Below are 13,594 nucleotides of genomic sequence, written 5' to 3'. Positions count from 1 at the left end.
ATCATCCTGAAGTTTCCTGTGCTCATGGACAAGTGCACCAGGACTAGTGAGAACAAGTGTAAATGATGGATGGTAAGTAGCTCTGCAATGTGAGCCTGGCAGAGCAGACCTAACATATCAGCTTCCACAGCAGTCACTACCTCAGACTAACATCATTCATATTTTACAGGAACAGTTGGACCTTAACAGCTCATATGGGTAGTTGTTCCATATTTAATTAAAGAGCATACATGAAAGGTCCACCAGCATGGAACCAAGAGTCTATTTTTTGTGCAGGTTGGGGACATGCTTGTTAAGAATAAAAATATCACCATTTAAAAGTCAGGTGGTGTTGGATTCATAAAGAGGACCAAGGAATAAAGCAGTTGTAATTGTGTTATAGATTCAACTTTAAGCAAGACATAACAAACAGGCAGCTCATTTGTATGGCTAGAAGAGTCTAGTTCCTGTACTTCACCATGTGTGGAATGTAAAGGATTGTGAGTGAAACATGTACAGAAGACTGATGGAGAGATGGCAGAACACAGGTGACTGGATGTGACATAGTTAATAAGTTTTCTTGACCTTGGCACACTGTCTTGCTAATTTGGAGTGGGTCTTTCTCTCCCCCAGGAAAAATTTACTCTGGAGTAGGATAAAGTAGAGGAAATACATTCTGTATTCTACTATGAGTGCAGATGCCCGGGTCCAGGGAACTGTCCCTGGTAAACAAATCTCACTTCTCCTGAGTAGGATGGGGTGAGGGCAGTTTCCTGATTTCACGTGCTGTGTTGTTTCACTGAGATACTTGCACCAAAGCTGAAACAGAAGGGATGCAACCACACATCTCCTGGAGCAGTGGGGCTAGCTTGAGAAACCCAACTGGGGCTTGTACTTGTCATGAAGTCAAACTTATAGTTTACCTTTGTCTGTAGACAAGGACTGAGAGCAGACAACCTGCCCAGGCAGGCCTGCCTTGAGAAATAAGTCCACCAGAGAGAAGAGTGGAACCCAGCTGCTCTCCTCTGCTGTCATCTAGAAAGCAGTAAAGTTCATTTTTTTCCCTGGAGGGTTCCTGATGAAATAATGCCAAGGACAGATCTGTCATGCATCTACAGGTGAAATGACACTTGTGGGCCTGGAGGGAGATGAGGTGGTGCCATCCCTTCCCTATAACCACATCGTGGGGATACATCTAACAGTGAATTCTCATCAGAGGCTTAGCTGGGCAAATGTCTTTCTCTGTGTCATGTGCAGAAATCACCAAGAGCAGGTGAGTTCAGGGATGAAGCATGGTAATTTTCAGGAAAACATTTAGAAACTTCTCTGTTTATTGTATCAATCTTAAATTCATGAAGTAATCAATTTTTTAACTAATATAAGTACATACATGAATATGATTGGAAAAGTACAGTTGCAGTTTTTTATGTACTTGAAATGAAATTGCATTCTGTTTTTCTTACAATAATATATATTCAATTTATCTGATATTATTTATTGCAATTTAATTTTACATCTTAGATGGACCAAACCTGAACTAATTCAGTATGCTTTGGTGCTATTTATTTTTTTTCCCTAAAGGTTGGAAGTATTTTAAGTTATATCTCAAAATTTGCACCACTGTTTCTCCTCAAGGATAATAAAGCTTGCATACATTTATTTTAACACTAAACGGTTGTGTTTTCAATTGGTAGTCATCAACATGTTTCCATTATAGTGCTTGTTAATAATGTCTTTTATTACCATAAAATATCAATAAACATTATGTTTTATTTATACTACAATGAAAATGTTAGCTTAGTTAAAACATACATACATGAAAGTAAAGCAACAGAAGATAAACACTTGCTTTTTAAAATTGTTTATTTTTAGTGCAAAAGCATATTTATGGAGAGAGAGTAAGAGAGACAGAGAGAAAAAATATTGCATTTGGTGCTTCTATTCCCAGCAACAAGGGCTGGAGCTTAGCTGATCTGAATCAAGGAGTTTTTTCTTGGTCTCCTTGTGGGTGTAGCCTACCAAGGCTTTTGGTCATGTTCTGCTGCTTTCCCAAGCCATAAGCATGGAACTGTATGGGAAGTGAAGCATCTGGGACACAAACTGGCACCAATATGAGATGTTGGTACTTGCAGATAGAGGATGAGAACATTGAGTGATGACACTTATCCCTCAAATACTTTCTTATAACACATTTTGAGGTAGTATTTAGTTTTTTAAAATTAACAAACATATAATACTGATAAGAGTGTTGAAGTTTTTAGAGAGGTGAAAGAACTACTTCACAGTACACAGTGACATTAATGTACATAATAGAAAATGGTCACCATATCAGAATTCATGGTTTCCTTCACAGGTTGCAAACATTTCACAACTTTCCTGGACTAATGGCCAATTCTAGTCACAACAAAGTTATACTGCTCTAGAATATTTAAAATGGAAAGGTGCAGGAAGCAAACATAGCATTGCAAATAAAAGCAGGCATCTTAAAAGAATTGTGCGTTTTTGCTGCACAGGTATAACATTGACTGATTTTTCAAATATTACATAATATAAGGATTTAAAATTCTCATTTTACAATTCTTGCATTCCTGCTTTAAGGAGGACCTTAATTTAGGTAACCTCATGCTATGGTGTCTGATGAAACAACAGAGAGCACAGAACTCGTTATTCATTTTTTCTAAGTTCATCAAATGACAGTATCTCTAGGGCTGCCACATCCTTGTTGGAGTGGTGCACAGTTGCACATGTTATTCAGCAGGTAAAAGGCAGTTTTAGTCTCTCCTGGTGCTTAGTTCATTCTATTGCTTCGAAAATGCACTTTTAGGCAGGATTATTGGGAAAAGTTTTGAGTTTCCCAAGAAACACAGTGTATGGTTTCTTATTATCCTAGTGTAGTTTGTGTCTTCCCTCCAGTTTTTTTTTTCTTTGATACTTACTTATTTTTTTTAATTTTATTTTGACATTCTTTACATAGTTAATTAGGGTAAGAAGGTTCAAGGGCTACAGGAAAGTGGATAATACTAGTATACTTTCCATATTGTTAGCTTCATATTTAAAGGGGGGTATTTAAGGGAGAAGCCCACCCAATTTCCCAAGACCTTGGGAATTAAATTTTCAGACTGTGAAACTGTACCATCAAAAGAATAGGTGACACATTGAAGCTAACCAATTCTGTTGTGAACTTACCCTATCTATTGCTCTGGTGTTTGTCCATGTCATTGAATGAATCCTTACGTGGAGCTAGTTGTGGTGCAACTATGTTTATGTGATGATTCTGCTAGTTGATTCAATTCCATCCATAAACACTATCATCCTAGTGACATATATCTCTCCATTTGAAATTCCTATTCCATTATAGTGCTGTGAATATTATGTGCCTTAAGAATTATGTAAACTCATGAAGATATTGGGATGCAAAAATCACTCTAGATTCATTCATAAATACTAATATAATTTACCATTCATAGTTAAACAAATCTTTAATAATTGATACTTAAAAAAATAAAGGAAAAGATACTTTATATTATTTTGGGGGGCATCATTGTGGTTAAGCTGTCCCTGGAACACTGGCTTGTTACATCATTATGTAAATTCAAGCTCTGGTGACTGAATGTTCCTGATTCAAAGTCCTGTTGCTAATGCACTTGGGAAGCAATATCTGAGGGGTAAAGTACTTGGACCTCATGTACACGTAACAGAAAGAAATGGAGTCTCACAGCCATAATTTTGGCCATTTACACTCATCAACTAGATAGGCATTTGGGGGAGTTAACTATTAGATGGAAGATTCATTCTCTCTCTCATTTCCTTTTGAACAAATCATTTAAAAATATATTTCCATATAAGTTACTCCTCAATTTTTCCACAAGGGTGTGCAGATGGGCTCTCATGGTCATTTCAGTTTTTCTCTCTTATGTACATATTGGTGTAGCCCCAGACATTTCATCCTTCATCTTTACTTCCCTGCCCATTTCATTCTGATATTTGTTTCACCAGGAGCTATGACTATGTAAACACTTTGGAGTTTAATATGAAAGCCAGAATAAAGAGTGTGAACATTTTGCACACTTCTTTGCTCAGGGTCTTCACTGTCAGTCCCAGCAACACCAGGCTGGCACGTCTTGCAGTGAGACCTGAGTTGCACATTTATAGTTTGGAAGTGTTCATTTTGTTGTAGGAAACATGCAATTTCTTCTATATCATGGTTATACAACAGGTTACCTTGCCCAAATTTTGTTAATCTCATTTCTCTCAGGCAAGTAATATTTAATAAAAATTCAGCTATTCTTTGATGATGCCAATGCCAGATAACTTGTAAAAATGTAGCACGCAAAATTTACTTTGAAGTTCAAATAAATATGTGTTATTTTCACAAATACATGTATTATACATGTAGACTACTATTACTTGTTAGATTATGGGAATTAAGACAACTTTCAAGAGAAATCACGTAAACATTTTACTTCACCTGTCAATGTTCGTTCACTTTAGCCACACCTTCCTCAGTCAGTTTGGATAATACGAAAAATCTGAGTGCACATAGAAGTTTTATGATCTTCAAGATCAAATCTGTTTCAGGACATAGTAGACTAATTCAGACTAATTCAGAGCAACACACTTTAGGGAATATCACCCAAATTATTCTGTAGTAGATGAAGCAAATACTGAAATTCTTACCCTATATTCTTTAATTTTTATTTTCTTTATTTATATATTATTTTTATTAATTCTTACCCTACACACTTTTCTTTATTTAGTAATTCATTTACTAATTATTTTACTCTAATGCGTGGCTCATGATACATGAATTAGGGTAGTACAAGCCTATACATATGTAAGTAAAAATGATTGCACAGATATACTCCATGCTTCAATTTATTATTGAAACTGAATTGAGATTTTCCTTCAAATATGTAAACAGTGAATCATTTAGTCAATTCTATCCTGAATCCATGTTATGTTGAGGGTGCACATATGTGTTTTTGGAACAATGAGTTACCAATGCTGGCACACCAACTTTTTTGCTTTCATAGATTCAATCTTTGAACAAAGTTTGCCAATCATTTAATCAACTATGCAATGTGTACTTTGTTAATTCATGCATGCCTTGTGGTTGTAGAAGAATTATTTTTTTTCATGCATTCATTTTCCTGAATATGAATTATTAAAGATTCACATACGAATGCATTGTATGTTTTAATGATTGCTTGGAAGTGTTTTGAAGTAAACAATGAAAAAAATAGATTGTTTTGTTACTGAGTTTTTTGATATCCATGAATTGAGGAATCTTGAAAGGATTCAAAATTAACATAATAACAAAATATTTGTTATGGTGAAAGAAATGCAGAATTTTTAAATCCAGGAATTTCTATTAAACCTTCAGGGCTCATTATACATAAATAGTCTAAATAAATATGTGATAGTTTTCATGACAAAAGTGAAGATCACTTATGATAAGATGTAGGTCTTTTATTTTTTAGGTATCAGAAATACTTTCAGTATGCTGAGATGAATAAAGTCATCACTAATGCTGTTTAAAAATGGATATTTTTTTCAAGCTGGCATTGGAATGTTAGCCAATGCCTTCCTCTTTATGTTCCACATCTTCACAATCCACCAGGTTCATAGGCCAAAGCCCATTGATATAGTCACCTGTCACTTGGCTTCTGTCCACATTGTAATGCTACTTACTGCACTACTCATTTTATCTGAAGGCATGTTCAAATTGCTAAATTTTCCAAATGAATTGAAATGTAAGCTTTTGTTCTATGTGAATAAAGTGACACGGAATCTCTCCATCTCCAGTACCTGCCTTTTGAGCATCACTCAGGTCATCACCATCAGTCCCAGCCCTTTCTGCCTGTCAAGATTTAAACAGAAACTCACAAATTATATTGTCATTGCTTTCTTCTGTGTTTGGTCCCTCAATCTGTCTTCCAATAGCCACATGATCATCTACACTGTAGCTCATTCCAACAGGACCAATCTACTCAATGTCTTTAAATACTGCTCACTTTCCATGATGAACTCCATCATCATGGCGCTATTTCTCTCACTTTCTTTGTTCCAGAACATCATCTTTGTAGGACTCATGCTGCTCTCCAGCATGTACATGATAATTTTCTTATGTAGCCATCACAGGAAGTCTGAGTACCTTCACAGCATAAAAATTTCCCCAGCAAAACGGGCCACCTGTACTGTCTTAGTGTTGGTGAGTTTCTTTGTGATTATGTACTGTGTGGATATCATCATCTCATCCTTCTCAATTGTACTGCAGAAATATGACCCAATTGTCTTGGATATTCAGAGGTTTGTGGGAAACATCTATGCAGTTGTGAGTCCACTGGTGCTTATCAGTTCTGATAAAAGAATAATTGATATTCTGCAAAAGTTGATGGAAATGATAATAGTTTTGCCAAGCTGATGAAAAAACCTGAAATGTGAATACTTTCATCTGCTAAATAAAATAATCCAGAATTTTAAATCTTATATAAATATACAGAATTTACTGTTATTTTCAACTTGCATATGCAGTATGGACTCCCAACATCTGCATGCCTCTCATAATTCAAATTTCTTCCTGTATTGAAATTTATGTCTTTATGCATTCCTAACTTAATGAATGAGAATGTTCTTTCATTCTGCTAGTATTAATTTCCCTTCAATACCTAATTCCTAAGACTTTGTAATTGAGAAAATAATGTAAATCTTAAATCTGTATTAGTAATTGCAACAGATTTGCTCACCAGATGTAAATCAATAAGTTTTTTTCAGCCATTATTTAAGGTATACAATAAAAAATTTGTTCATACCAACAAATAAATTGTTGAGTAAATGAAGCAGTGAAGGCAAAGAAACATGTCTGGTTCATTCCATGTATTAATTATACTCCAATCGCTGTAGTGTCTTAGGTTTGTTCTCCTGTGCTGCTACCATTGCTAGCCCTGCTCTCATGAGTTCAGCTCTTTAGGTGGTAGCTGGGATGTTGTGCATCCAGTAAACTTTGAGACCCATCACCAATACCCAGACTCCATACCCACTGATGAAGGTTGGAGTGCTGTGAACATAAGAGCCCGGAGCCTGTATCTCTGGTATTTGCCTCCAGTGAAGACTGAGTTAGTGTACTCACTCCACTCTCCTAAGACTCTGACATCCATTAGCATCCACTGAGGATCTGTGTTCCTGCAAAACTCTGAGCTTTACCTACAAAGATCCTCCCTATGGCAATGATTAAGAGTTGATACTGCACCTAGCCATGCTCTGGGTAATCCATTGATTCCATAGCTACCAGAGATCTCCACCACTTACACTGACAAGAGCAAACTAAGTTATGGGAATAATATAGCATCCAATTGAAACTGAAACCAAATTGAAAAATGAAGGCACATCAGTTTGAAAAAAAAAAAAAATGTTTACCTAAAAGTTCAGGTCACACTTTTACATTGCAGCGATGACTTATTTGCCAGATATCAATGCAGGGAAAGAAGAAGTATGAAAAAGCAATGAAATATTCAGCCTTCAAAGAAAGACAAGGGTGCTTTAGAATATTCCAGGGAAAAGTTTGAGGAAGCACCTGATAAAGAACATAAAATCATTATTATAATGATAATAAAATAGAGACAGAAGAATGCAAGTATGAAGTGGAAGAAAACCTAGGGAAACAATGCCTGATAAGAGTTAGAAATTTACCGAGGCATCTGAGGTCTTGAAAAGCAAGCAAATATTAATTTAAAAAATCATCAAATGAATTTAAAGATACCTTTGAGATCTTAAACAACTGGTCAGACCAAGCAAAACAAAGAATATGTGAGTTTAAGTATGAAATATTTCATTCACACCAATGAAAGGTAAAGGCAGCTTCAGGATTTTGGGAACACCATCCAATGAAGAAACTGTAAATTATTTTGAATCCCTCCAGAGAAAGATATAAGTTAAGGGTGTGGAAGCAAAAAAACCTTTGAAATTAAATAGCTGCAAAATTCCACAATCTGGATAATAACATTCAAATCAATAGGAGGCCCATGCATCCTCTAATAAATAACCAGAAGAAAACCTCAAATCCATTTAACATACTTTAGCTCTAAGAAAACACAGAGAAAACTAAAATTTGCAGAAAAATACACCAAATCACTATTAAAGATGCCTATTAGAATAGTAGTGCATTTTTCAGCAGACATTATACAAGGCAGTGTTAATGGAGGTATACTGCTAATTCTTAAAAAGAAAAAGCTGGGCCCGGCGCGGTGGCACAGTGGTTAACGTTCTTGCCTTGCACACCCAGGATCCCATTTGGGCGCAGGTTCTATCCCGGCAGCCCCGCTTCCCTTCCAGCTCCCTGCCTGTTCCCCGGGAAAGCAGTCTAGTACAGCCCAAAGCTTTGGGACCCTGCACCCATGTATGAGAACCGAAAGAGTCTCCTGGCTTCAGATCGGCATAGCATCGGCCATTGTGCTCTCTTGGGGAGTGAATCATTGGACAGAAGATCTTCCTCTCTGTCTCTCCTCTCTGTATATCCGCCTTTCCAATAAAAAAATAATAAAAACAAATTTAAAAAAAAAAAGAAAAAGCCAACAACCACACTTTAAAAGTTGAAGCTACCCTCGTAAAAATTAAGGAAAAACTGGGTAATTTTCAATCTAATTATCAAAGAAACTCAGCCCTGCCACATAAAAAAGCCTTCGAGGACATCCTGTAGTGAGTTTAACATACAAGCAAAAGAAAAACTATCTTGAAACTATATCTGATGAACATAAGCAAAAAGACAATCAATAAGTTTAGTATAGTTTCTTAGCAGATCAAATCTAAGAGCACAACAGAAGGATCATCCACCATGGTCAAGCGGGATGTACCCAAAGGACACAGGAGTGATTCAAGATAGAGTCAATGTGCCAGGCACACTGGCTCAGTGATTTTATCCTTGCCTGGCATGCAATAGGATCCCGTATGGGCACTGGTTCATGTTCTGGCTGCTCCAGCTCTCAGCTTGTGCCCTGGAAAGCAACAGAGGATGGCTCAAATCCTTTGGACACCACAATTTTTTTGTAGACTCAGAAGAAACTCTAGCTCCTGAAGTCAAGTTGGCTCAGCTTCAACCACTGCAATCACTTGTGGCGTGAACCAGGAAATGGAAAAGCTTTCTTTGTGTTTCCCTCTTTTTGTAAATCTCCATTTACAATTACATAATTAAAATCAAATAAACATTTAAAAATGATGTATAGTAAAAAACTATAGCACATTATATCAATAGAATGAAGGCTAATAATTAGATTATCTTCTAATTAATTGTAGAAATGGCATTGGATGAAATCCTTCATCCATTCATGCATAAAGTTCTCATAATGAAAGTAACAAGTCCTATGTAAAAATGTCAAGCAAACAACAGGCTGAATAGGGGAAATGCTGAAAGCATTTCTACTTAATTATGAAAGCAGACAGAATGCTCTTTCTGTCTGCTCCTATTCAACCTAGAGATTTTAGGATACACATCTGGATAAAAAATGCATATGAATAGAAAATAAAGAAGCAAAATTATGCCTGGTTTAAAAAGAGAGTAAACTATTCATAAAAAGGAAACTTAAGAACTCCATTAAATTTGTTTTAAATTGGAGAGGGTAAAATGGAATATGGAATTGTATCATAAAATGATAGCGATCACAATAAAATATTTAAACATAATTAATTAAATAAATTATATATGTAAATTCATTAAAAGTGTTAGGGTACAAATACACACAAATCTCAAAAGTGTCTTCATATTTCAAAAATATATATGTATATGTATATGCAATTAAAAATCATTTGGAAGATATTTGCAGTGAGAATTTAAAAGCATTAATTAAAAAGTTACACACACATGCATACATTGGAAACACTCCAATTTCATGAATTTTTAAAGAATTAACTTTTTAAAATATTGATACAAATAAAAATATCTAACTCACTGTCTTCCAATAGAATATTTTCTCTTATTATTTCATTAAATAACTTGCAAACCCAGCTTCTCTTTCTGCACCTTCTGGGACTCCCATCACTCTTATATTTGGCTTTATTTATTTGTATTGCAAAGGCAGATGTCCAGTGAGGATTAGAGACATCGAGGAAAATCTTCCATCTGATGATTCACTCCTCAAGTGGCTGTAACGGCCAGTGCTGTGCCTGTCCAAAGCCAGGAACTTCCTTCAGGGTCTCCCCTGCCCCCTTGGCCATCCCAGACTGTTTTCCCAGGCCACAAGCAGGGAGATGGATGTGAATTGTTGCTGCCGGAATTAGAACTGGCACCCATATTGGATCCCGGCATATTCAAGATGACGACCTTCACCACTACACTATTGCACCAGGCCAGTATTTGACCTTTTAATAGTGCCTCTCAATTCTTGAATAGTTTTTGTGGCCTGATCCAACTCTGTTTCGAGCTTTTCTAGGTGTCACCCTGGTGACAGGAAATATCAACCAGTTCTGAGATTTTTTTTCTTCTGCATCCTCCATTCTATTTTGGAGACTCTCCACTGTACTTGTAGTTTGCTCCACCGTATTCTTCATTTCTGATATATCAGCATTCATTTGATTCAGTTCCAGTGTGACATGTTCATTAAAATCCTTGTATGCGTGCTTCATGTGCTTCTCATTCTTGACAAAAAGTTTTGTAACAAGTGTTTTGAACTATATATCCCCCATTTTCTCAATGTCTTCCTCTGTGAACGCAGGTTGGCAAAGGATTTGGCTTTTTTGCAGGGCAGTCTTCAGTAACATTCATTGAGACTCTGACTCTTCTTTTGCTCTTGGTCATCGTACTTCTGGTTAGCAGAATCTTCTCCTTAGGGTAGATTTAAGCTGTGCCACAAGTCTACAGTTCAATTTTAATTATTGGTGTTGATACACAGCCCTTTATTTGCACTGAGTTGTGCCGAACGCCAGGGAATTCCAGGTGTGGGTTCTTAGATTTCCACCATGCTCTCCATAGCCACAGCTCATGGATCACTAGTCACCACATCCTGTGACATTATGCTGAGGCTGCACTGTTGTCTCTACAACCTTTTCTTACTTCCAGTTGGAGCAGGTCCTAGGATTAGAGAGGCACCAGGTGTCCTATATGGCTAGGTTGTTGGTGCTGCTGCTGTTGCTGAAATCTGTAGGCCATTAGGTCTGAGGGCCACACAGACCCATTTTGACCTGTACAATGCCATAATCGGTAATATTTCCCTGTGGGACTAGTGCAATGCAGATGAGCAGCTTACTGTTGTCCCTGCAGTCTTAAATCCTTTGCCACAGTGTATGAAATGTCACCTGATGTGCAACTACTAGAGTTCTTGATTTGCTGATCATCACATCTCAGGGCTACTTGAACCTAACTTGGGTGAAACCTGTAGGATGCCATGTTGTTGCAGTTTGCTGAGCCAGAAATGAATTCACTCGCAGTTCAGTACAGGCACAGTCCTGCTCCAAAGCCCTTGCCTCCTTAAACAAAATGGTGCGTAATACAGCTCTAGGTGGTCAGACTGTGCTGTGAAATCAACCCTGTTCTCACCTGGCCTGTCTGGGATCTGCTGCTCTGTCTCTGCTCCTGGTCAAATCAAACAAAAGAACAAGCTGGGCAGTTCTTTGTCTATGTTCACATCTGGAGCTTCCAGTAAACATCCATTCCCACCTTGTTGCTGGTGTAGTTCCAGCTGACAGTGCAATTAGGATCATCACTTGCTGTATGCCACTGGAGTTTTAGTCACCGCATCACCACACTATTGTGCCTGCTGCATTTCTGTGTCTCTCAGTCTCCAGGTACTCCTCTGCTGTTGTTCTGTCCTCTCCTATTTCAAGAATGTGCCCTCTCTGCTTGACACTGGCTAATATTTCTTCATCTGTTTAAATGAGTCCTTTCCTTATTCTACCATCTTGATTGTCTTTAACATGATAATTCTTTTATTCAACAGTTAAATAAGAAAAAAAAATCAAAATTTTAAACTTAACAATTAAAGAGCTCCTAGTAGAATAGCAGATATTTGTCAAGAAATATTATTCAGGGCTGGAACAATGATGATATATTGTTAATTCTGAAAAAGAATAAAGCCAAAAACAATGTTTTAACCAGTGTATCTAAGTCCATGAAAATTTGAGAAAAATGAATGATTTTTAACATAAGCACAAAGGCAATTCATACAGAGGCAAAACAAAACCTATGATCTTGAAAACGTGTCTGAGAATAAACACCACGATTTTTAGCATAGTTTAGAATAGCTTCTTACCACATTCAATCTAGAACCACAACAGAAAAATTTCAAGTCAGTTGCATCCCCAATTAGTTAGATTCACTAACTCTACACCAGAATACTAATGAATTTCTTTGAAAAACTATAAAAAATCTATAAAATTTATAAAAGAGAAAATATCTAAGTATTCAAATATCCAATGCTGTTTGAACAAAAATGACAACTGAAAGCATCAAAATACCTGATTTCAAGACATTCACAGATGTTTTTAATAAAAGCAACAGCAACTACAAAAAAAAAAAACCAGACCCATCAATGGAACAGATAGAAATATCACAAACGAGTCAATATACGTGTTCTCAATTCCTGACAAATATTCAGACAACATACACTGACAAAAAGATCTACCTTTACTAACTGGTGCTGGAATGCTGGATATCCATATGGAGAACACAGAAACCTGACAGAAACACAGAAACCTGCTTATTCATTGGTCATTGTACAGCTTGCAGTGTGAATCAGCAGATGTAAGATTTTCCTTTCTGTCTCTCCTGCTCTCGGTATATCTGATTTTCCAATAAAAATCAAAAAATAAACTACCTTTTTCTATGGAGCACTTTGTGGCAAACTAAATATTTTAAGATACCCATGATTAGCCATTTGAAAATGCATGTCAACACCTCAATGAGGGCTGGGCATTTGATGCAGTGGTTAAATGCCACTTTGATACATCCCGAATGAATTCCTGGTTGGAGTCCTAACATTCCTTTTGATTTCAGACTCCTTCAATACACTGTCTGAAATGCCTTTTTTAAAAGATATATTTATTTTTATTGGAAAGATAATATACAGGAATTCAGAGAGAAGCAAAGACAGAAGGAAGATCTTCCATCCGGTGGTTCATTCCCCAAGTGGCTGCAATGGCTAGAGCTGAGCCAATCAGAAGACAGGAGCCAGGAACTTCTTCCAGGTATTGCATGTGGGTGCAGGGTCCCAATTCTTTGGTAGTCCTGGACTGCATTTCCCAGGCCACAGGCAGGGAGCTGGATGGGAAGCGGGGCTTCCAGGATTAGAACCAGTGCCAGTACGGGATTCCGGCACATTCAAGGTGAGGACCTCAACTGCTACACCATCACGCTGGGCCCTCAAATGCCTTTTATTCACACCTTCAATTCCCTTATTTATAATTAAAGACAGAACCATGTGTTCAAGCACCCGCAACTTGAATTTCCTGAAAATCCTACATGCAGAACACTAATGAAGCTACCATACTGTGCAATTTCTGATGTGCTCACTTTTCGTCTTTTCTATATTTCAACATATGTCTACACATTCTAATTTGTGCACGGAACATTTTTTTCTCCTTTAAAAAATAAAGATTTATTTATTTTTATTGCTAAGTCAGATATATACAG

The 13,594-nt window shown here is 36.8% G+C and overlaps 1 protein-coding gene across 1 annotated transcript; it reads left to right on the top strand.

Annotated features, from left to right (window-relative positions):
• Nucleotides 1-5,506: 5,506 nt before the first annotated feature.
• On the top strand, nucleotides 5,507-6,403 carry LOC121149022 (putative vomeronasal receptor-like protein 4). The gene has a single exon (XM_040969444.1). The coding sequence runs from the start codon at nucleotides 5,507-5,509 to the stop codon at nucleotides 6,401-6,403; it is 897 nt and encodes a 298-aa protein (XP_040825378.1).
• Nucleotides 6,404-13,594: the final 7,191 nt, after the last annotated feature.

Source organism: Ochotona curzoniae, unplaced genomic scaffold (assembly GCF_017591425.1).
Source record: "Ochotona curzoniae isolate NIBS_2020 unplaced genomic scaffold, NIBS_Ocur_1.0 contig_1880, whole genome shotgun sequence".
NCBI lineage: Eukaryota > Metazoa > Chordata > Mammalia > Lagomorpha > Ochotonidae > Ochotona > Ochotona curzoniae.
Note: the sequence above shows the minus strand (reverse complement) of the source record. Positions and strands in the feature narration are given on the sequence as shown.